The sequence below is a fragment of the Dermacentor silvarum genome, chromosome 5, assembly GCF_013339745.2.
Source record: "Dermacentor silvarum isolate Dsil-2018 chromosome 5, BIME_Dsil_1.4, whole genome shotgun sequence".
NCBI lineage: Eukaryota > Metazoa > Arthropoda > Arachnida > Ixodida > Ixodidae > Dermacentor > Dermacentor silvarum.
The window spans coordinates 100778694-100798145 of NC_051158.1; the positions used below are offsets into that span (position 1 = coordinate 100778694).

At 48.1% G+C, this 19452-nt stretch overlaps 1 protein-coding gene across 1 annotated transcript; it reads right to left on the reverse strand.

Moving 5' to 3' along the window:
• Positions 1–17229: 17229 nt before the first annotated feature.
• On the reverse strand, positions 17230–18890 carry LOC119454280 (uncharacterized). Its single transcript, XM_037716251.1, has 3 exons — positions 18112–18890; positions 17737–18014; positions 17230–17330 (listed from the first exon to the last, which is right to left on the reverse strand). Exons 1-3 carry the CDS (start codon positions 18888–18890, stop codon positions 17230–17232), a joined length of 1158 nt encoding a protein of 385 aa, XP_037572179.1.
• Positions 18891–19452: the final 562 nt, after the last annotated feature.

Genomic DNA, 19452 nt, shown 5'->3' on the forward strand with positions numbered 1-19452 from the left:
ACGGTCCACAGAGTAAGCGAGGGACTAGCGATAATACGTCTTTGCTACAAGCTACCGCAAAGTACAGAAAATTTACATTCCAAGCTTTGTGCGCAGCAAGAACAAATCTATTGCAGCAGAGCACACGCACGAGCGACTAGGCTGAAAAAAGATATGGCCGCACGGAGGAACCGAGGAACTTTACTGAGTCAGAAACATGACAAGCCGCTGCTTCAAACTGTTTGCCAAATAAAGAACGAAGAGCACATTGATCCCGATTTGATTGATATGCGGAAAGGTTGGACAGCTTGGAATACATTTGTAGCCCCACGTTTAGTACAAGCAGCGTATACGCTGCTCGCGCCGTTTGAACAAGGCGTAATGAGCTCTAAAAGCACATACATGCCCTCCGTGGCTGTGGTCAAAGCTTCGTGTCGTGCACAAAGCCACCGTCTACGACATGTGTCGAAACGGAGGTTTGCTGCGCCGCACGGGCGCCACGCGCTTGCATTGTAAACGCGGAGGCAACGGAGGCACCTGAGGCAAGCAATGGACGCGACACCACGTGATAAAACATGGCAGCTGCCACGGGAGCGCCGCGAAAAGGGTTAATAAACAGTAGCCACACTCTCCTCCTCCGCCTTCCCTCCTCCTCGTTTCTCCTTACCTTCGCGCTCCTTTCTCGACCGTGGCGCCGCCTACACCGCTTGAGACCCGTGCACTTGTTTATCTTGCGCAGTTGACCGCTATTCACCGGCTAACAAATGTTAACGTAATCGCTCGGCGCAGGACACGCCTGCATGTATAGGAAGTTTCTCAAACGGTATCGATGAGTCCGTTGTCTGTTGTCACCGTCGCTTATGTAATCTGATTGTATGAGTGTCGCGAATTGTGTAGTACTTTCTGGAAGATACGCGGGCACCAGGGGCTACTGTCGAACCTTCGATGACTCATGTATAAAAGCCGACGCGTTTCGCCGCTGATCAGATTTCGACGATCGCCGATTGTGTTCGCCGCTATCGATGTGTTCCTGCCCAGTCGATAAACGCTTCTCGGGCGTAAATGGCGATGGAGCGCGATCGTAAACAAACGCAGCCAGCGCGCGGCGGCGCGACGGCCCACGTGATGCCATTAGGCCAATACCAACGCGGCGTCCGCCTCCTCGGACACGCGTGCGAGGAGGAGGCGGCATTTTTCAAAGCGTGTCGCTACTTTTTATATAAAGGAGCTTTACCGACGGCATACGACCGGCTCGGCTGTGCTCGCATCACAGCCGACGGTGCCGCTAATATCAGCGTATTTTCTTCTTCGTGTACAATTATTGCGAAGAAAGACAACGATAAGAAAATACTGCGGCTTGTGCGCGTTGGCGATTCATTTCGAACCGCCGCCCGCTTTAGCATTGAAGTGAACCGGAAAAGCCCTAGCGACGATATCGGCACCGTCGAGCGAAAAAGATCCCCGCTCATAGAGCATGCCTTTCTATAACATGTTTTATTTCCATATTTTCATGCAACACGAGAGATCATGCAATAAGTACAGCACAAGTGAAATTGCGCACTTAATAGCTTCTTTTTTTTTTACGCAACCAAATGAGCGCATTGTAGGCAGTCAGCAATTTTATACTCTTTGAAACGCTGTTGCATAAAGAAACGACGATTCAGAAGAAATAAATAGGCAGTAAACAATGTCAGGGCAAGGATAACAAGAAGTCGGCCAATGACGACACAAACAGCCAGGAAATAGCATACAATAATAATAAGGACTGCCTATAGCAAAAGCAAAACAGAACTGGATGATCTGTGGAAGTCTTCTAGTACATTGCGAAAAATCAGAGGAAATGCAAATACAAGGACTAAGAATGAAAACACCTATTTATAACACGAGAAAGGCACACGTTATTTTGTTGTAAGAAGCACTTGTTAAATGATAACCACATGAAATGTGGCTACCATGTGCAGTGAATTCCCACTGTAAAAAAGAAAAAAACTGCTACTGATTAAAGTACAAGCCAACCACTGCAAGGAGGGCCAACATGTATGTTCCTACACTGACTTGATAAATTGCAAGATAAATACACTGTAAGCACATTCACATGAAATGTGTTACACATTGTATATCAACAAGCACAACCTTTGCGATGTAGTGAAAGCAGATGTAGCAGAACGCTGATAAACTTCAAAATTCCGCAAAATTACGCCCACAAGAAACGGCCAACTAAGTTTCGAAACCAAGTAAATGCGCCCTCTTGCTAAGCACCTTATTCCTAGAATTATTTAACATTAGTAGTTGCAGCTTGCTTGCCAACGCTGCGACTGCCGCGCTTCATAGCGTTGTTTTGAGTTCTCAGCAGTTCTTTTTTCGCAGACAAATATGAAGTCTTGTTCGAAAAAACACCTTCAGTAACCTTTCTTCAATGTTGTGCCAGACAAGAAAACAATTCGTGGATGCAACACTCACATGAACGGAAGCCTCGAGCTGTAGAATGCTGACTACATTGAGCAAAAATTTGTCGGTGTTTGCCAAAAAGAAGTTCTCTGCCACTTGTAGTTGCTCAATAACAGCCGGTGAAGGACTCGACGAGGAATAGTTTCAGTGTACGGATAGTGTTGGACGATGGATAGTTTCAGTGTACGCCTTCAGTTGAGTAAGTGTGCTGGCCTTATCAGATGTTATGGCTTGTCTGCACTGATCGCATGAAGTGGTGTTTTTTATCACATTGTGCACGGCATACCCTGCCAGGTAATCAAAAGACTCCTGTTCCAAACAACTCAGGTCAAGCATATCATCAGGGAAGGTAACAGGTACCTTTTTAGCATTCGCTCCTGTATTGGCCAGTTCAGCCCCTGGACCAAGCAAGGAAGGTGAGTTGTCCTCAGTGTAGCTGCCGCACTTATTTGGCTTTCAGAATTGTGACAGTGTAGCCGACCTGATTGCATTGCGAAACTCAAGTGGCCTTGACACTGGGCTTTTTGACAGTAGGGTAGAAAACAAAATTTCAACTGCTCTTGACCAAACCGGCTAAGGAGGACACAAAAATTATTTGACGTTAAGGTTAATCCTGCAATTCAAGGGCAACTTTGCAAACCAAAATTACTCCTGTTTGCACTTTTTTCCATGCAGCTTTCTCAGCACACTCTATTTTGACTTCTCCAAACAAGTGAATAACTTATTTCAGGAAAGACACTGTATCCTCATACTTCTGGTCATCTAGCTTAGTAATTGCAAGCTTGGTACATCGTGAAGACATTACCTTGAACCGTTTAAAAATGATTTCTAAAAACCATGCTGTTGTCAGTGCAGCTTGAGGCAACTTTCCTTTTCGCACAAGGTCTGTCTGCGGCGCCGCGATGCACAGCAGCCGCCGCAGACAGACCTCCGCTCACGCAGCGCTTTGTTTCTATATATGGTATCGTCGGACGCGCTCGTCGCATGCCAGCGGAGAACAGATGACGGCGCGTTACTCTGGCACTATCTCGTAGCGGTCATCGCCGCAAAGCCCGTCTTGCGTGGCACTACGCTTTTCTTGCCATGATTTCGCCGTACCCACCTCCTACGCTTTCCGCCTCATGGTTCCTCTGCACCCTCCTCCGTGTTCCTCCTCGCGCTCTCATCCCGCGCTGCGCTGTGCGTTCGCTCTTTTATTCTTCGCAGTGCTCGTTCTCTCGGTTACGCCGAGGGACAACGTCAACGCTTAACGCAGGAATGGGCGCCTAAGAGCTGCGCTCTATAGAACTTAAACTATTTTTAGAGCGATAGCTTAAAACTCCAGGTACAAACCCAGAAAACGCCTTGTAAATCTGACCTTCAAGCTGAGCCAAGGTCAAGCTGGGACTTAGCCTGCCACTACCGGTGGCTGCTGCGTACGCCGCGTAGGCGCCTATACTTTGAAAGCGATTTGCGCAGTGTACAAAGTGCACGATCGCGCAGGCCTCATCTTCGCGATCTACGATGTGTAGAAAGTTCGCCGAGTGCTATTACCTTCGTATGCGCTGTGCTTTCGACGCTTAGTTCGCGTTCAAGCGACACGCAGCATGAAGGTCAATTCGCTCGCTGCTACTGCTGCGCAAGGCAGCGTCTGTGTGTTGTCTTAAGACAATTGCACCACAATTGTGGTGCAATTGTAGATGCGGTAGTTACTGACGGCGCCGAGCATCGTCTGTGTCCTTTCTCAAAGCAAGCAAAACCGTGCTATCGCTCGACAAACTTGTTTTTTTTAAACTCGGACATTTTTTTAATCGCCAAAGCTCCTGAAATTGGCCGATCTTCACTAGGCTTTATCAATTCGGTAATCTGTATCATGTGATGCGATATATACAGGTTGAGCTTCACGCGAGAGCACCGACAGCGTGGGCTGTGAGTAATCCGCACGGTGCACAGAACGGCGCAAGCGTCCTGGCTTACGTATACGCCGTAACCTGCAACCATGAGTAGCGTCTATTCCTTGAACGCGCGTTGCGATACGAAATCTGACTTCCACTGAAGCAACTGGGAGACCGCCGCGATAGTGTCGTGGGCGCAAATCTTGGGACGAGTGCAAAAAGTGCTCGTTTTAAAACGACAGTCACAGAAAGAACACTAACCAAGTTAAGATGGAGAAAGCATGTCTTTAAAAATTCTATTGTCATTGATTTCACTGTATTGAGATGATTAATAGAAGAGAAATTGAAGATGAAAGTTAAATTTTTCAGATTTCGCACCGAAACCTCAGGCTGGTGCAAAATGTTACGTGCCGCGTTTCAAATTATGTTTTTCACATTTGTCCTGATTTGGCTTCGTAAATGCTCCTGCAGCTTACTAAGTCTGTCTTTGTGTCATTTAGAAATCAATGTAGGCCATTTTTACCGAGGGAAATTTACCGACGCCCTAAGCAGACGGCGTCAAAATCGATAACTTCACGGCAGGTTGCTGCGCCACTTCAAAAATTCCTTGGTGCTTGCGTCCTTTGTCGCTTATCAGACGCCTTTTCGCGGGAAGAGTGGATCTATGGGTATTGTATAAGCGTATCTTAGTGACACAGCTGAAATTGTTTTTCTCTTTAGTGCCCCTTTAAATCAGCTCCGCAGACATTACGCGCGAATAAATTGTGTTTGTTCAGTGAATATAGTTTGGGAGCCAAGTGGGTCTCATGCGTTTGTGATGTTTTGTACTTTATGCTGAATCCACACATTACTGCTTACTTTTTAATATTCTAGTTCGTTTAATTCACTTGTGGTCAAACGCAGTCGCACACAAGGCCGAGAGAATCTTGTCATACCATTGGCGACATTTTTGACAAGATATTAACGTTTTTAGTGGACCGAGTGTAGCCGGCAACTGATCATTTATTCCTTCTTCCACATATGTGTTCATCATTTAGCTAACACTTCTGTTGTTCGTTAAAGGTAATTTGTCTTCTTGGTGGCGGTCAAAGCGTTAGCGACAATGACAAAAGCCTTTGCGGAAATAAATAAGCGGTAGCGAGCGGCTAGAAGTAAGAGAAACATGCGATGCAGCGAAAATTTAATTTCTATCGTTAGCCTGAGGTATAAAAGTATTCAGAGATACAGGTCCACCAGGCATAATAATAAAAAAAAAAACAGTTTGGTACATTTTGTGCCCATCACCGTTTCAAAGAGGAGGCGCATATCATCATCAGCCGCCTTTGCCTACTTGCCTAGTCACTCAGTAACATAGAACAATAAACTGAAAAGTCATATTTCGCATGTGGCTGTCACTGTGCAATCCGTCCTTGATACGACGGATTTCCGCTGTTACACTGCATCATATTTACAGGGGTGAAAATCCTGCAATTGTGATATGCCGGTGGATCAACCGACCGATTTCCTGTTACAAGAGAACTGAAAGTTCAGTTAGGTGTTAATAATTCACTGTTGAAGTGCAGCACGCACAATAGACAAATGGAGATAATTAACGAGCGCTGAACTCGCTACTCAGTTTATCTTGGAAAAAGATACGTACACGTGTACACCAGCTGACTAAAATGAACGTGTGTAGAGAAATGCCTATTCATCAATCGAAAGTTAAAAACACCAAGAAAAATTGACTCGCCATCCTGGCCCTGCGAACGTGGATGTCCAGCAAAGCTGTTGAAAACCACCACTACAACTGCTGTGGGGGGTATGCTGTGCCTTATGGCTCAATTCCTCCTCCGGCGCATTATTCAGCCAGAGGAGAATATGGATGTCCGGACGTCCGCGCAATTCAACGGCAATACGACAAGCGGTCGTATTGCCGTTCCTTTTTTCTTGACTGCTCCCCGGGAGTCCTAACGATGCGTTGCCTACTCGTTGCGGTGCTGCAACAACAATGAAATCAGTTGCTAGGCTGGCACTTTTCTACATGAAAGGCTAGTGACGTCACTCCCCACGTCGCAAGCTGCCGTCGCAAGCTGGCTTGCTTAGCGGTAACCTTTACCGGGAAACGTATGCACGGAGCGCTACGTGCTTCGCATTGTTAGCAGGAGCGCCGTATCACCAATTATGTGGTTCGGATGCTTGTTTTGTGCTTGTTCTTCATTGAAACGAGCGCTGTACTATACGTTGTATGCGTGATGCCAAAGAATGTATGCAATTCTCGCTGCAATCGCTGAACGATTTTTGTCCGTGAGGACGACGTCGCGAGAATCCCGACCAACTAGAGGCTAACAGCTTTGCTGTGAGAACAAACTTAAGCCGGTCACGTGAAGTTTCGGAAAGCGAATTCTTTTTCAGTGAGTGTGCCAGATGGCTACCTCAGGCACATATCTCCGCACTCTCACATTTGGAAAGCCTCAGTATTCCGTGTCTTAGTCTATTTTTCAAAAAAAGTAGTAAGGTGTTATAAAAATTTTCAGGGACAACTTTTGACATGGTTACCAAAGTGAAAATGATATTTTTACCAAGGATTCAGGGAGATGCTCTTTTTGGCGAAAGAAAACTTTTCAGTTGAAGTAACTAGAAGGAAGAAAAGGAACTTGTCAAATAAAGTAACTAGGTTAAAATCGGTCGAATTGCCGGGGTAAATTATTTCTAGAAAGAGTAACAAAGGTGTCCTATGGTGTGAACCATACCGGTCAAGAAGTAGCAGAGAAGGCAAAACGCGGAAGCCTTGACAAAATGAAACCGAAAGGCAAAACGCGAAAGGCAAAATGAAGCCGATTTGGCGTTGGTGTATTCAGAGCCTCTAACCAGCTGGCAACGTTTTTGTCAAGCTGTGGCAAAAAAAATGATAATAGAGAACAAGAGTATGCTCATGCTTTCAAAGGAAACTCAGTTTTGCTAGATGCACAATAGGTGCGGTGTACGTGTTGCCAATAACCTGTGTCATAGTTTACGTAGGTCAATCGGGTCAGTGTGTTAATACCCGCCTAAAAGCGCATTTCGCAATCAATTCGTTATATTATTCATTGTAAATTAATCATTGTAATTAACCATTGTAAAAGCTATCCTCGTGAACCTGTTCATTTTGTAACACCTCATTTTTTTTTCGCAGAGAAGTATACAAACACGCGAAATTAGTTAGGCTTTCCATATCGGAAACCACACGGATGTGTCTTAGTAAGCCATCCGTTGAACTAGCAGAAATAAAAACCAAAACGCTTTTCGAACGCCACGTAACCTCCTCACATTTTTTTGTTGCTGTCTTTGGATTTTATTGAATGATAAACATTGTTCCGCCCATTCTCATTTTAGTAAGCTATTTACTATATTTATCATTTTTCCCCCAAAATAAACTAAGTTGCGAATTCGACGCTAGCTTGTTTGATCTGCCTGTATGCTTCGACTTTTTTGCGCGCTGCGCTTGCACAATGAAAGAATTTTATTGCAATAGCAATTTATGGACACTCCAAGGGAATTTCGTCTCCGTCCGCGTCGCCGTGAGGCTCCGCATATGTTTGGGTATATGCGTACATATGCCATGCTATCTGACATGCTGTATATGTGGCTTAGATTGCCAAAGGTTTCTATCACTTAAGTTGCTCATACTGGGTCTTAAATCCTTTACACTATTATTCCTCAGAATTTTAAGAATCGTAGTCCACAAGAAGATGTCATGAAACATAACACTGACAGCGCATGCCTTTTATCTCAAATCTTGTCAGGCTATTAAATATTCAAACTGCGAAGCAATATCAAGGCTCAAACATGAAGTAATGTAATTTCACTGGCGCGTCAGGTTGCACTATCTTCTGGATCGTCTCACGAAAGATGTTTGAAACATACCCGATCCGAAAGCGGGGTTATAAGGTGGCTAAGAAAGACAGTGTCTTAAATTTTTTAACATAAATGAAATTGTACGGCGGCACGATTCAAACAGAGAACAAATAGCACATCTCCATCCTCTATCCATTAGGCCACGGCCGCATACCTCAGTAGACGGAGTAAAACATTTTTAAGTATTACCCGCGTGGAAGCCAGCGCGCTGAGACGCTTGGCGCGTTTTATGAACACCGTCATTTACCACCGTCACCGATAATTACACATTAAATTACTTATTCCTTTAGTATTCAACGTTACTCACAATAACTGCAAGATTTCCCTCAGCGTCAGAATTTTAACGCCAGGTGGAGAACTACGTCTAGGCGTGTTGATGTTCCAATCCCAGAGACCGGTGCACAGAAGAAGCTGTATTATAACACCTCAGGTTACACAACTTTGCTTGCTGGAACTATGTAGACGATGCAGACCTGTCGGCGTGTGCCATCGTTTTCCCACACGTAGTAGCCAACGTACGGGAGCTAGACTAGTACCTCTCGCTGGGCGGTGTCCGCACCAAAGCACCGCATCCCTTACATGGCGCAAACATGCCCCGGCGTGTTGTCAGAACGCCGGCCGAGAAGGTACAGCGAAACGCTAATCGCAGTAAAGCTAGGCGGGCCCACATACTCGCAAACACCGCTCCATTAGAAACTGGTGCGTGTGCAGCGCAAGCTGCAGCTCAACGCCGAGGCGCCCACACGGGGCGCTACGGGAACAGAAGGCCTCAGGTCCGTAGATAAAACAGGGACCTTAAGCCGGCCGTCGCTAAGCGACAATGTCGACAAAACCTTGCAATTCAGAAGAGCGAAGCGGACGCACACATCGTACCAGCCATGAGCATGCCGCAGTACGGGAATGCGAGGTCAACGCAAGGCGACGACGCCGACAAGACCATGTATTTCTAAGCGATGCTGTTCGTGGTCAGAGTTTTCTCTGTTCATGTGTCTACACACGCCACACCACCCGGGCTCAATTAGCTTATATTTACTGCAATTCATACGGCCACTACAGCTACAAGCCTACACTTTGTGTAATATTCTAACATGTTGCTCTCGCATTCATTGCTTCTCCCTTATGGCGAAACTGCGATATATTTCTTTTTACTTCCCAGGTTTCGGACGTTAGCGCTCCTTATTATATAAAGATATGGAATGATTGAAGGTCGCAGGCCTGCGCAGCACACGCAGCAGTCACAGCATAAGCTGGAGGGGCGGCTCCATAGGCGCTCCATTTTCAGCAGTTCTTGGAGAGTCTTCGCGGCGAAGTCTTTTTGCGTCGTTTTCACGAGAATGAACTGCCGCCAGGCGTCGACGGCGAGCTGGGACTTGTGCTGCTCTTGCGCGGCTGCAACGCTGCCTGGTTGCAGCCGCGTGCCTAGCTCTACATTCGTTTCTTCAGCAGCGGTTCGTGTCTTGCGAGGAAGCACCATAACGTGTACCGAAGAGTAAACTCAGGTATCACATGTCACATACGACCGTGCTACTTCTACTGCTGACGATTTATTGGCATCCCCTTTGAAACGGGGAGGTGACAGTGACCTAGACTGCTTGATGTAACCAGTTATACATGTTTTTCATTCTCGCATTTTTGTATCCATCTTCAAATCTTCGTCTTCTTCCTGAAAACTTCTCCATGTACCTTGTACCGCTACCTATGCAACTGCTACATAGCGTGCCACCGATACGTGCACGTGTGCACCCATCCATGCTATGCGGCGCCCATCTCGCATCGCACGACTCCTCGCTCGCTAGGCTACGTGTATCGGGCATGGTTTCGCGGCAGCTAGGAAGCGCTGGCGTGGCGAAGTGGTAGGGGTAGCTGACTCCTACGCAATACTGGCGGGAACTGGGTATATGTTTGTTATCATTCCAAGCGATAGCTGCGACGGACACAGGCGGCGTCGGACACCATCGCCAACCGAAACGGCTATTGCAATGCGCCCATAGCAGCTTACGCTGAAAAACACGATGAACTGAGGTCACTCTATGTAGAGTTCGAATAGGCCACACGTAGGGCGCGCACTCATCCGTTAACCAGCGGTAATTGTCCTGTCTGTGGGAAATGTGACAATATGCTGTACAGACAGCGTATCCCATTATACCCGGCATTGTTTCTCGGCAAAGACCCGCTTTTTGACGTGAAATCAGTGTTAGATTTTTAAAATTTGTGTACATGAGGTCTTAGGCCCGAGTGATCCGTAGCACGGCCTCCCAATAGAGGCCTATGTTGCAGCAGTAGTATCTAAAGCACACGCCTCCAAGCTCTTGCGTACAAGGGCCTTGGTGAGGCAGTAGTGCTGCATGAAAAATTAATAATAATTGAATGTTAAGTTTATGCGTCATTCACATACACAGCCTTCCTCAAGGACCTAGTGAAAAGCATAGAATGGGGGGCACATAATCGAAATACAACAGGATAAAGTTTTAACATGGCGAAAGCAAATATTACATTAAGCAGGACATGACAGATATTCAAAGTGACTAAGAAAATCAGCCGGCTGCACGCGCTGAAACATGACAACAAACGTAGAAAGAAGATAAAAGGTCAACAAGATAGCATAGTCTGCAAAAGTCACTTTCTAAGGAGGTTAGTAACGCTGAATGAACAGCTGAATTCGCTATCTTGGCTATGTTCGATGGTACTTAGTTTCACTCATAAATCAACACTGCAAATGGCGAATTAAAAAAAAAGTTACTTTCTTCGGGCAAACACAATCTAGACAATTGCATGATCAGTGCGAGTTTAAATATGACGCGCCCGAAAAAATATGGCTACGAAAAAGCGTCACCGTTTTACAAGCGCTAAAAAGGTGAGGCGGTGAAATGCGCTGTCCTTGGATAGTGGCTGAATGTTAGTGGGTTGTTGGAGTTAAGAAACACTCTGGCAGTGGAAATCAGGTGATGTAATAAAACGGGTACTTTATTTCGGACCCGATTTTAGCTTCGTTATACCGGAATGCAGTAGAAACATACGAGGATATTTATTGATTTCTTTCTGATTTGCACAGTCATCTGTACATACAGCTACGGAAGATGTTCAGTTGCTATGTCACTTGTGTAAGTTAAGAAAAACACCGGACTTAATACCGACTCCCAAAGCACTCCAGGAAAAGCGATGGCTACCTTAGATTCAGATTTACCTACATAAACTCTCTGAACTGTGTTTGTCAAACATATTCAAACCATCGTGCTGGGTTCTTTCTTTTCTGCAGCAAGGTGTAGATTTCAAACTTTTATGAGGCACTCATAAAAGTTTATGAGTGTAGTAACTTTATAAAGGTAGTAATTTTATAACGGTAGTAACTTTATGACGGTAGTGACTAGTTAACATAATCATATAGCTGGGTCAAGCATGTTCGGTTATTCCGGGAATCATGCTGATTTTCAAGGAGCAGCTTATTTGTTTTGCTAAGAATTTTTCTGCCATATGGCTTCGTGAACTGCGCATGAGTATAAAACAGTTTCCAACAAGGTTCAGTTCCCCGCCTCTTCATAGTTCTTGAAGAACGCCGGTGCCATACAGAAACGCCGTAGTTTTGCACTCGAAACTAATTTTGACCACCTCAGATTCGTTGACCGACTATAACAATTACATATATGTGTACAGATCTGTCTTGCAAATTACTGCTGATTTTACGCTACGTCATGCCTACACATTATTATTCTGCTGCAGCTTTCAAGTGTAAACGCGATCCGCAGAGGTGACTACGCAGGTGAGCAAACATGATATCTCTTTTCTGTGATTACTTTTTTCCCTTCCAGGTGCAGTGTAGTTGTATAATTGCAGAATCATTGTAGGTTCGTGAATTTCCACTCCCTTTGCAACACTGTGTACTGAACCGTTTGTCGAAATTAGGACGCTGTACCGCAAACAATAGTGTCGCAGGTGCACTCAGCAGGTTGTTCACATACGCAGAGCTATGCACCTGCACGCGCCGTCCTTCATGGGGTGTTTTTGGCGTATGGAGTACCATAGTCGGGTTCAACTTTCGAAGGCAGCGGCATTAGTCCCTCCAAGACCGATGCAGAAGAGCCTCCACCAATGGGCGCGCAAGCTAGAGTGACGTCATGAGCCGAACGGCCGGTGACCCCGCCGACGGAGAACATGGCAGCCCGCGCTACGAACCGGGCCGAGTCGCGTCAGCAGGACTATTTCTTTAATCACGGAGGCAATCGGCTGCCGCGCTTTGGTCATCTTAGAGGGGCCTCTCCTGCCTTCTTAAGTTGTACCCGACCATAGAATGTTCTATACAAATATGGTAACCGGTGCTTTCCTCTGTAAAACCGAAAACAAGTAATGTGACACATTCGTTTCGATGGCCACCATTTCGTTCACTGGCGAGCATTTCTGTGGAGCGGCAACACTATGGAAAAAGTTCCCGTAATTCTCATTCATACGATTTTCGTAATGGTTTACAGTCGGATTACTATATGGCTTAACGCAGGTGTTACCGTTAAATAGTAAAGGCCTTAAGCTAGAGACAAAACCGAAGAAAATACGCTGAACTTATTTCCCACGAATGCTTTTGAACTATCGAGGCACTGCTGACCGCCAATATTTTCAAGAAAAAAAAAAAGGTGGAGGCCGCAATGTCACATGTACAAATTTAGTGGAGAACTGACGACCAATCACAAGTTCATGTTTAAAATTAGGTTTCGTTTTATAACGTCATAATTTGGCAGGAATCGAGATGACAATGGCCTCTTGCAGGCAGGGTTATAGGTGTCAGAAAAACTGCAGAAAAACCCATTATGCACAACAGTTTTCATACTACTGGGTCCACCATAAGACCCGAAACAAAATAATGATAAATTGTATTTATTCATTTCTTCCACGATGACTACTTGCGAGCCGTATTCACTCCCATCGTTATATTGTTTGACAATAGAGAAGCGACAATTTCAAATAGCAAAGTAGCCAAAAAAGAATACGTGACCACAATGTTTATAACAGCACAAAAGGGGGAAAAGGAGCGGCAACAATAAAATTAAGGAATATTTTTTTTTACTCTCTGAAATTTGCATGGTAAATTTGTCATCATGACGTAAATATTTCATCTCGACTACTGTTTTGGTGCACGAAAGACAAAAATGAAGAGAGAAGAAGGCAGGACAAGGTGCTTATGTACAACTGAAAAATTTTATTGAAAGCAAGAAAATATATGCACGCACAAAAAAAACGGGAAAAGCCGCACATGCGTGTCAAGAAGCATGGGTAAAGAATGCAAAGGCAAACTTAAAATTTTTTATAAGATGGTATAACTATCAATGATGCTTCCAGTTATTGCTGCTTCCAACTATGGCATCACTCGCCGCGGTGGCTCAGTCAGCTAAGGCGTTGCGCTGCTGAGCACGAGATCGCGGGATCGGATCCCGGCCTAGGCGGCCGCATTTCGCTGGATGCGAAATGCAAAAACGCCCGTGTGCTTGCGTTGTAGAGCACGTTAAGGAACCGCAGGTGGTCAAAATTAATCCGGCGCCCTCCACTACGGCGTGCCTCATAATTAGAACTGGTTTTGGCACGTAAAACCCCAGAAAGAAGAACAACTGTGGCATCTTCAATCTTCCAGGTAATTACAATACGATGACGGCATTTGTCAGTAATTTTTACAGCCGTCGGTTGGTGGAAATAAGGTATTGCACTTATAGTAGAAATGGTTCCTCCTGAGAGATAATATACAATATTCGAAATAAAATTAAAGTGGCCATAGTACCATGGTGCTATTTTAATTCTGTAAAGAAACTCAAGGACCTATCCGAGGCCAGCGTGCTCACTGACAATACGCGGACGTGAAGGAATTCTTGCCGAACTTTCCAATCTGGTGCCATCGTGTCGTCAAACAACTATCCACGACATATTCAATGTAATAGAGTGTTGCTGAATTTTAATGAAGATACTGACGCTGGGAAGTTTCTCGCAAGAGATTGTGGCATTTTCTTTACTTCCGTTGAGTAGTACGGGTACATTTGCAGAGCAAGCCGCTATTCTGTGCTGCAGGCTTAGGTGTGGTTTTCTATGTACGTGTAACTGAGCAGATACCCCTGGCATTTGATTGCGAAACTGGTGATTGTGCACAAAACGTATTCCGCTAAAAGGCTGGAAATATGCCTAAAGATAGGACGAAGTTGAGAGGACGCGCAGGACATTAAACACTAAAGAGACGAAGCTCGGAAAAAACTTCGGTGATGTATGAGAATAGCTCTTAGATCACTCGGAAGTTCTAGAGAAGTCCTCGGGATCTGTTTTATCACTGCACGAAATTTGCCCAAGATATTCCAAACGCTTTGCTTTACGGGCTGGTTCTGCAAAGACTGGCTAAAATTTCTGGACATCGAGCATGCAGTCACTATAGAGGGACTCGTGGATGTACCCGCGAAGAAGCGACGCTTTTATACCGCATCGGGACCGACTCCCGGTACACCCCAGCGTGGTTATTCAAGACTGGGCTTCGCGCTTCCATACTCTCTGCTTTCTGTGGTGACATTGGTGACATCGAACATTTCATTTGGCTATGCCCGCAGTTTGACACAGAAAGAAAAGCGATGGTCGACAGCCTACAAAAGAGCGGTCTTACGCACGGGACCTTTGAAGACGTCGTTTTCCCCGGAGGGGGCCCGCGGCAATCAGGAAAAGAGCGCAACGACTGCTGATAGCCTTCCTGCGAGACACGGGGCTCATCGACACCTCGTGACACACCCCTGATCTCAACTCGAAGGAGGATCAGGCGTAACAATTGCCGGCTATGTATGCCAGGCTAACCCCGCCTGCTTCAACATCACCACCACCACAACCACCACTATAAAGGGAAATTTTTAGAAAGCGCGTTATTGGGAACGGTGGACGTCAGAAGAGAGATCATGCGTTCTAAGTTTATCACTCGATACGTGCACCAATTATTCTATATAATTAGCGCAGTAACACGGCTACACACAATGAAATCATTGTGGCGGATGACGAGGTGATCGGATATCAGCTTTCGCATCGTGCAAGAAGTCCCTGTGCTTTTACTGAGATTTTGCGGAGGAACCGCGTGTACCTACAAGAAACGTGATTGGTTCACGTCTTGTCGCGTATTCGAGATCTGCGCCCCGCAAACCGAACTATCTTCCTTATTTCGACGAGTTCATTACGGCTCGTGGCTCGCGCCTCTTTCATCACGTCATATATGCGCAATACGATGCTTAGCGCTAGCACTTCGGCCACGCTTGTGGGGTTGCTTGGCGGCGCTTGCTATAAACATAAATAATACAAGATAAAAGGTAAACTGGACTGGACTGGACAAACTTTATTTGGGTCCTGCAGGACGCACTTAGGGCGTAGTGGGCGTCTCCCACGTAGGGACCGACAGGGAATACCTGGCGGCCGCTTCGTGGGCCTGCTGGACGGCCCAGTGCTGGTCGGCGAGAAGCGAGCTTCTGAGGGACTTCTCCCACTTGTCCGAGGTAGAGTCGGGATGAGCGTTTCTACACTCCCAGAGCATGTGTGTGAGTGTCGCCGTGTATCCGCGCGAGGGGTACATGTCGCTGGGGTACGCGTCAGGATGGAGAACGTGGAGTTTGGCGGGGTTTGGGTACGTCTTTGTTTGTAATAAACGTAGGGTTAGCGCTTGCGGTCTGTTAAGTTTGGGGTGTGGGGGCGGAAAGATGCGGCGTCCAAGGTAGACGTGTTTGGTGATTTCATTATACGTAATGGGTGCATACCGGTTGGTCTCTATATCGGCGAGGTGGGGTTGCCCTGGGACGGCGCGGTCAGTAAGCGCACGCGCTGCGTCGTGGGCGATCTCGTTGAGGTTTGGCGGGGCACCCGGCACCCGTCCGAGATGGGCGGGGAACCAGATGACGGTGTGGTGCTTGAGGGTACTCTGATCCGCGCTGCGGAGGATGCGTAACGCTTGGTCCGAGACGACACCGTGTTCGAAGGCTTTGATGGCCGGTCTGGAGTCGCTGTAGATGACGTTCCGTTTGCTGTCGAGCATAGCTAGGGCTATGGCTACTTGCTCCGCTATTTCGGGCTCTCGAGTGAGGATCGTGGCGGAGTTGAGGATCCGCTGCGAGGATGACACCGCGACCGAGGCGAAGGCTCGGTTGTTGCGATAGGCAGCGGCGTCCACGAACGAGACGTCCGTTTTCATGTCTACGAGCCTGAGAAGGGCGGTCGCTCGCGCAAGGCGCCTGCGTCGGTTTAGCTCAGGATGCATATTTCGCGGAATGGGAGCGATCGTGATAAGGTCTCGGATCTCGCGGGGGACCGGCGTCAAATCTGGGGGATCCCTGGTCATCGAGGAGAAAAAGCCGAGCTCGCGCAAAATGTGGCGGCCCGCCTTGGTGGTCGTGAGTCGGATCACCTGCGTTCGCACCTGAGCCTCGGCAATCTCTTCTAGCGTGTTGTGCACGCCGAGCTCGAGGAGATTATACGTGGAAGAGGTGATAGGGAGGCCGAGGGCTTGTTTCACAACCTTTCGAATAAGGGCGTTGAGTTTGTCGCGCTCCGTACGTAGCCAATTGTGTATGGCGGCGACATAGGTAAAGTGGCAGAGCACAAATGCATGTACAAGACGCAGGAGGTTGTCTTCTTTCAGGCCGTGGTGCCGGTTGGCCACTCTACGTACGAGTCGTATTGCACTTTCAGTCTTAGTCATTAGTTTCTGCACCGTTAGGGTGTTGGTTCCGCGGGACTCGATGATCATACCCAAGGACCCTGATGGAGTCTACCTTGGGAACTATACGACCGTCTCTTATGCGGAGTGTGATGTTGCGTTCGGCCGGAGGTTTCCACCCTTTGGGCTTGGCGCCACGACGGTTGGGCAAGTACAGCAACAGCTCCGACTTGGTGGGGGAGCACTTGAGACCGGTGTGTTCAAGGTAGGACTCGGCAGTTTCAATGGCCTCCTGCAGGGCGGATTCGATGAAGCCATCCGACCCCGCGGAGCACCAGATCCTTATGTCGTCCGCATAGATGGTGTGATTTAGCCCGTCGATCCTCGAGAGTCGTTTGGAGAGCCCGATCATCACTAGGTTGAAGAGCGTCGGCGAGAGGACGGACCCCTGGGGAGTTCCCCGCTGTCCGAGCTCGACTTCTTCCGACACCAGGTCTCCTGCGCGGAGGACGGCCCTGCGCCGGGTGAGGAAGGAGCGGACAAAGTCGTAGAACCGACGCCCGAGCCCGAGGTCTGCGATCGCCTTCAGCATGGACGAATGGGCGATCGTATCGAATGCCTTTTCTAAATCGAGGCCGAGTATGACACGGATATCCCGAGTGTTTCCTCCGATGAGAATTTGATGTTTTAAGACTAACATGGCATCTTGAGTAGATAGCCCCGGTCGAAAGCCGATCATGTGGTGCGGGAAGCAGTCGTGGTCCTCGAGATAGCGACCGACCCTATTGAGGACGACGTGCTCCGCCACCTTGCCCACGCACGACGTGAGCGAGATGGGCCGGAGGTGATCTAAGCTAGGCGCTTTTCCCGGTTTGGGAATAAGGATCGTGTGGGCGAGTTTCCAGGCGTTGGGTAGCTCGCCCTTCTTCCACGTTTCGTTGATAGTATCGGTGAGGTAAGTGACGGAGGGCTCATCCAAGTTGCGCAGGAGCTTGTTGGGGATGCCATCGGGGCCAGGGGTGGAACGGCCATTGAGTTCGTGCAGAGCTCGGCGCACCTCTTCGACGGAAAAGTCGGCGTCTAAGTGGGTGTTGTCGGTACCAGTGTATTCGGGGTGAGGAATCGACGGGTCCGCGGGAAGCGGTAGATATTTCTGCACGAGGCTCGGGTGGTGCGGTCCCTTTGGCCTGATGGAGTATCTTCGCGAGAGAATGGCGCTGATTGGTGCGGGTGTTGGTGTTGGTGTCGTCGAGCAGGTGTTTGAGAAGGTTCCATGTTTTGCCATTACGGACCTGCCCGTCAATCGAGTTACAAACTTCGTCCCACTGCTGTTTGGAAAGGGTGCTGCAGTGATCCGCTATGCTCTTGTTCAGCTCGGATATGCGTTTGCGTAACCACCGATTGAGGCGCTGGCCCTTCCATCGGGCCAGTAGGGATTGTTTGGCCTCGAGCAGGTGGGCTAGGCGACTGTCCATCCTCTCGGTGGGCAGGTCTGTACAGATGGTTTTGGTGGCCTTGCCGACGTCGACCTTAAGCTGATCCGTCCACGTCTCGAGACTTGGCGCGGCGTAGGGAGGGGGTCGTTCTGCGCGAATCTTGCGGAAGAGGTCCCAGTCCACCCACGTGTACGTCTTGGTCTTCCTGCTGACTGTGGGGAAGTGTACGGCCAATAAGAAATGGTCGCTACCGAGATCTACCGCGAGGTTGGACCAACGGGCGTCGGCGATATTCTTGACGAAGCAGAGATCCAGGGTGGTGTCTCTTTGCGTGGACGTGCCAGTGCGGGTGGGGAAAGCCTTGTCCGTAATGAGGGTGAGATTCATGTCGTTCGCGTTCTGCCAAAGCTCGGTACCCTTGGGGGTGTCATACGCGTAGACCCAGGTGCGATGCGCGGCGTTAAAGTCGCCCGCGATCACTATCGGATTGGAGCCGGCGAGGCGAATGGCTTTCTGGAACAGGCGTTTGAACCGTTGCTTGTGGTGACTGGGGCTGCTGTATACATTGAGTATGTACACGCTTTGTCGGGATGCGTTGCCAGGGAGAAGCTCTACCATGACATGTTCGATTTCGGGCATGTCGAGGTCGTGCACAAGGCAGGTGATCTTATTAGCGACCAGCGTGGCGGTACCACGTCCTCCCGAAGGGCCGGGTAACCACTGGTATCCGGAGAACGTGGTGGTTGGCACTACAGTTTCTTGTAACAGGACGACGTGGGGTTTGGCTTCGTGGCTGCGTAGGTATTGCTGTAGGGACGCTTTCTTCCGGGCGAAGCTTCTACAGTTCCATTGCCAGATGCGCATCTCGCCATTTGGCCTGGCCATCTTGAAGCATTTGGGTGTCGGTCCGGGCGTCCGACGGGTGCAAGAGAGCCACGTGAGGGGGTGGACTGGGCGTAGGCATGCATTGCAAGACCGGCTTAGCTGTGGCGACAGCGGGGGCGACGACGTGATCGAGATAGTGTTCTACTTTGCCCAACCGATCACCGTGGGCCGCGAGGGTGGACTGCACGAGGGCCATGTTCTCGCCGAGGAAGCGGAGGCTTGTCTTAATCGACGACAGCACGCTCTTAATGTCATCTAATTCGGGCTTTAAAGCTGGATGTTCGCGAACGACCGCGCGTTTCTTGGGTGCGCTCTC

Coding starts and splice junctions, on each gene's coding strand:
- LOC119454280 (XM_037716251.1), bottom strand. CDS start 18,890: ATGCCCGAAATCGAACATGTCATGGTAGAGCTTCTCCCTGGCAACGCA. Junction 18,015..18,111: donor GTTTGTAACTCGATTGACGG/GCAGGTCCGTAA, acceptor TCTCTCGCGAAG/ATACTCCATCAGGCCAAAGG. Junction 17,331..17,736: donor CAACGAAACGTGGAAGAAGG/GCGAGCTACCCA, acceptor CACCCGGCGCAG/GGCCGTCCTCCGCGCAGGAG.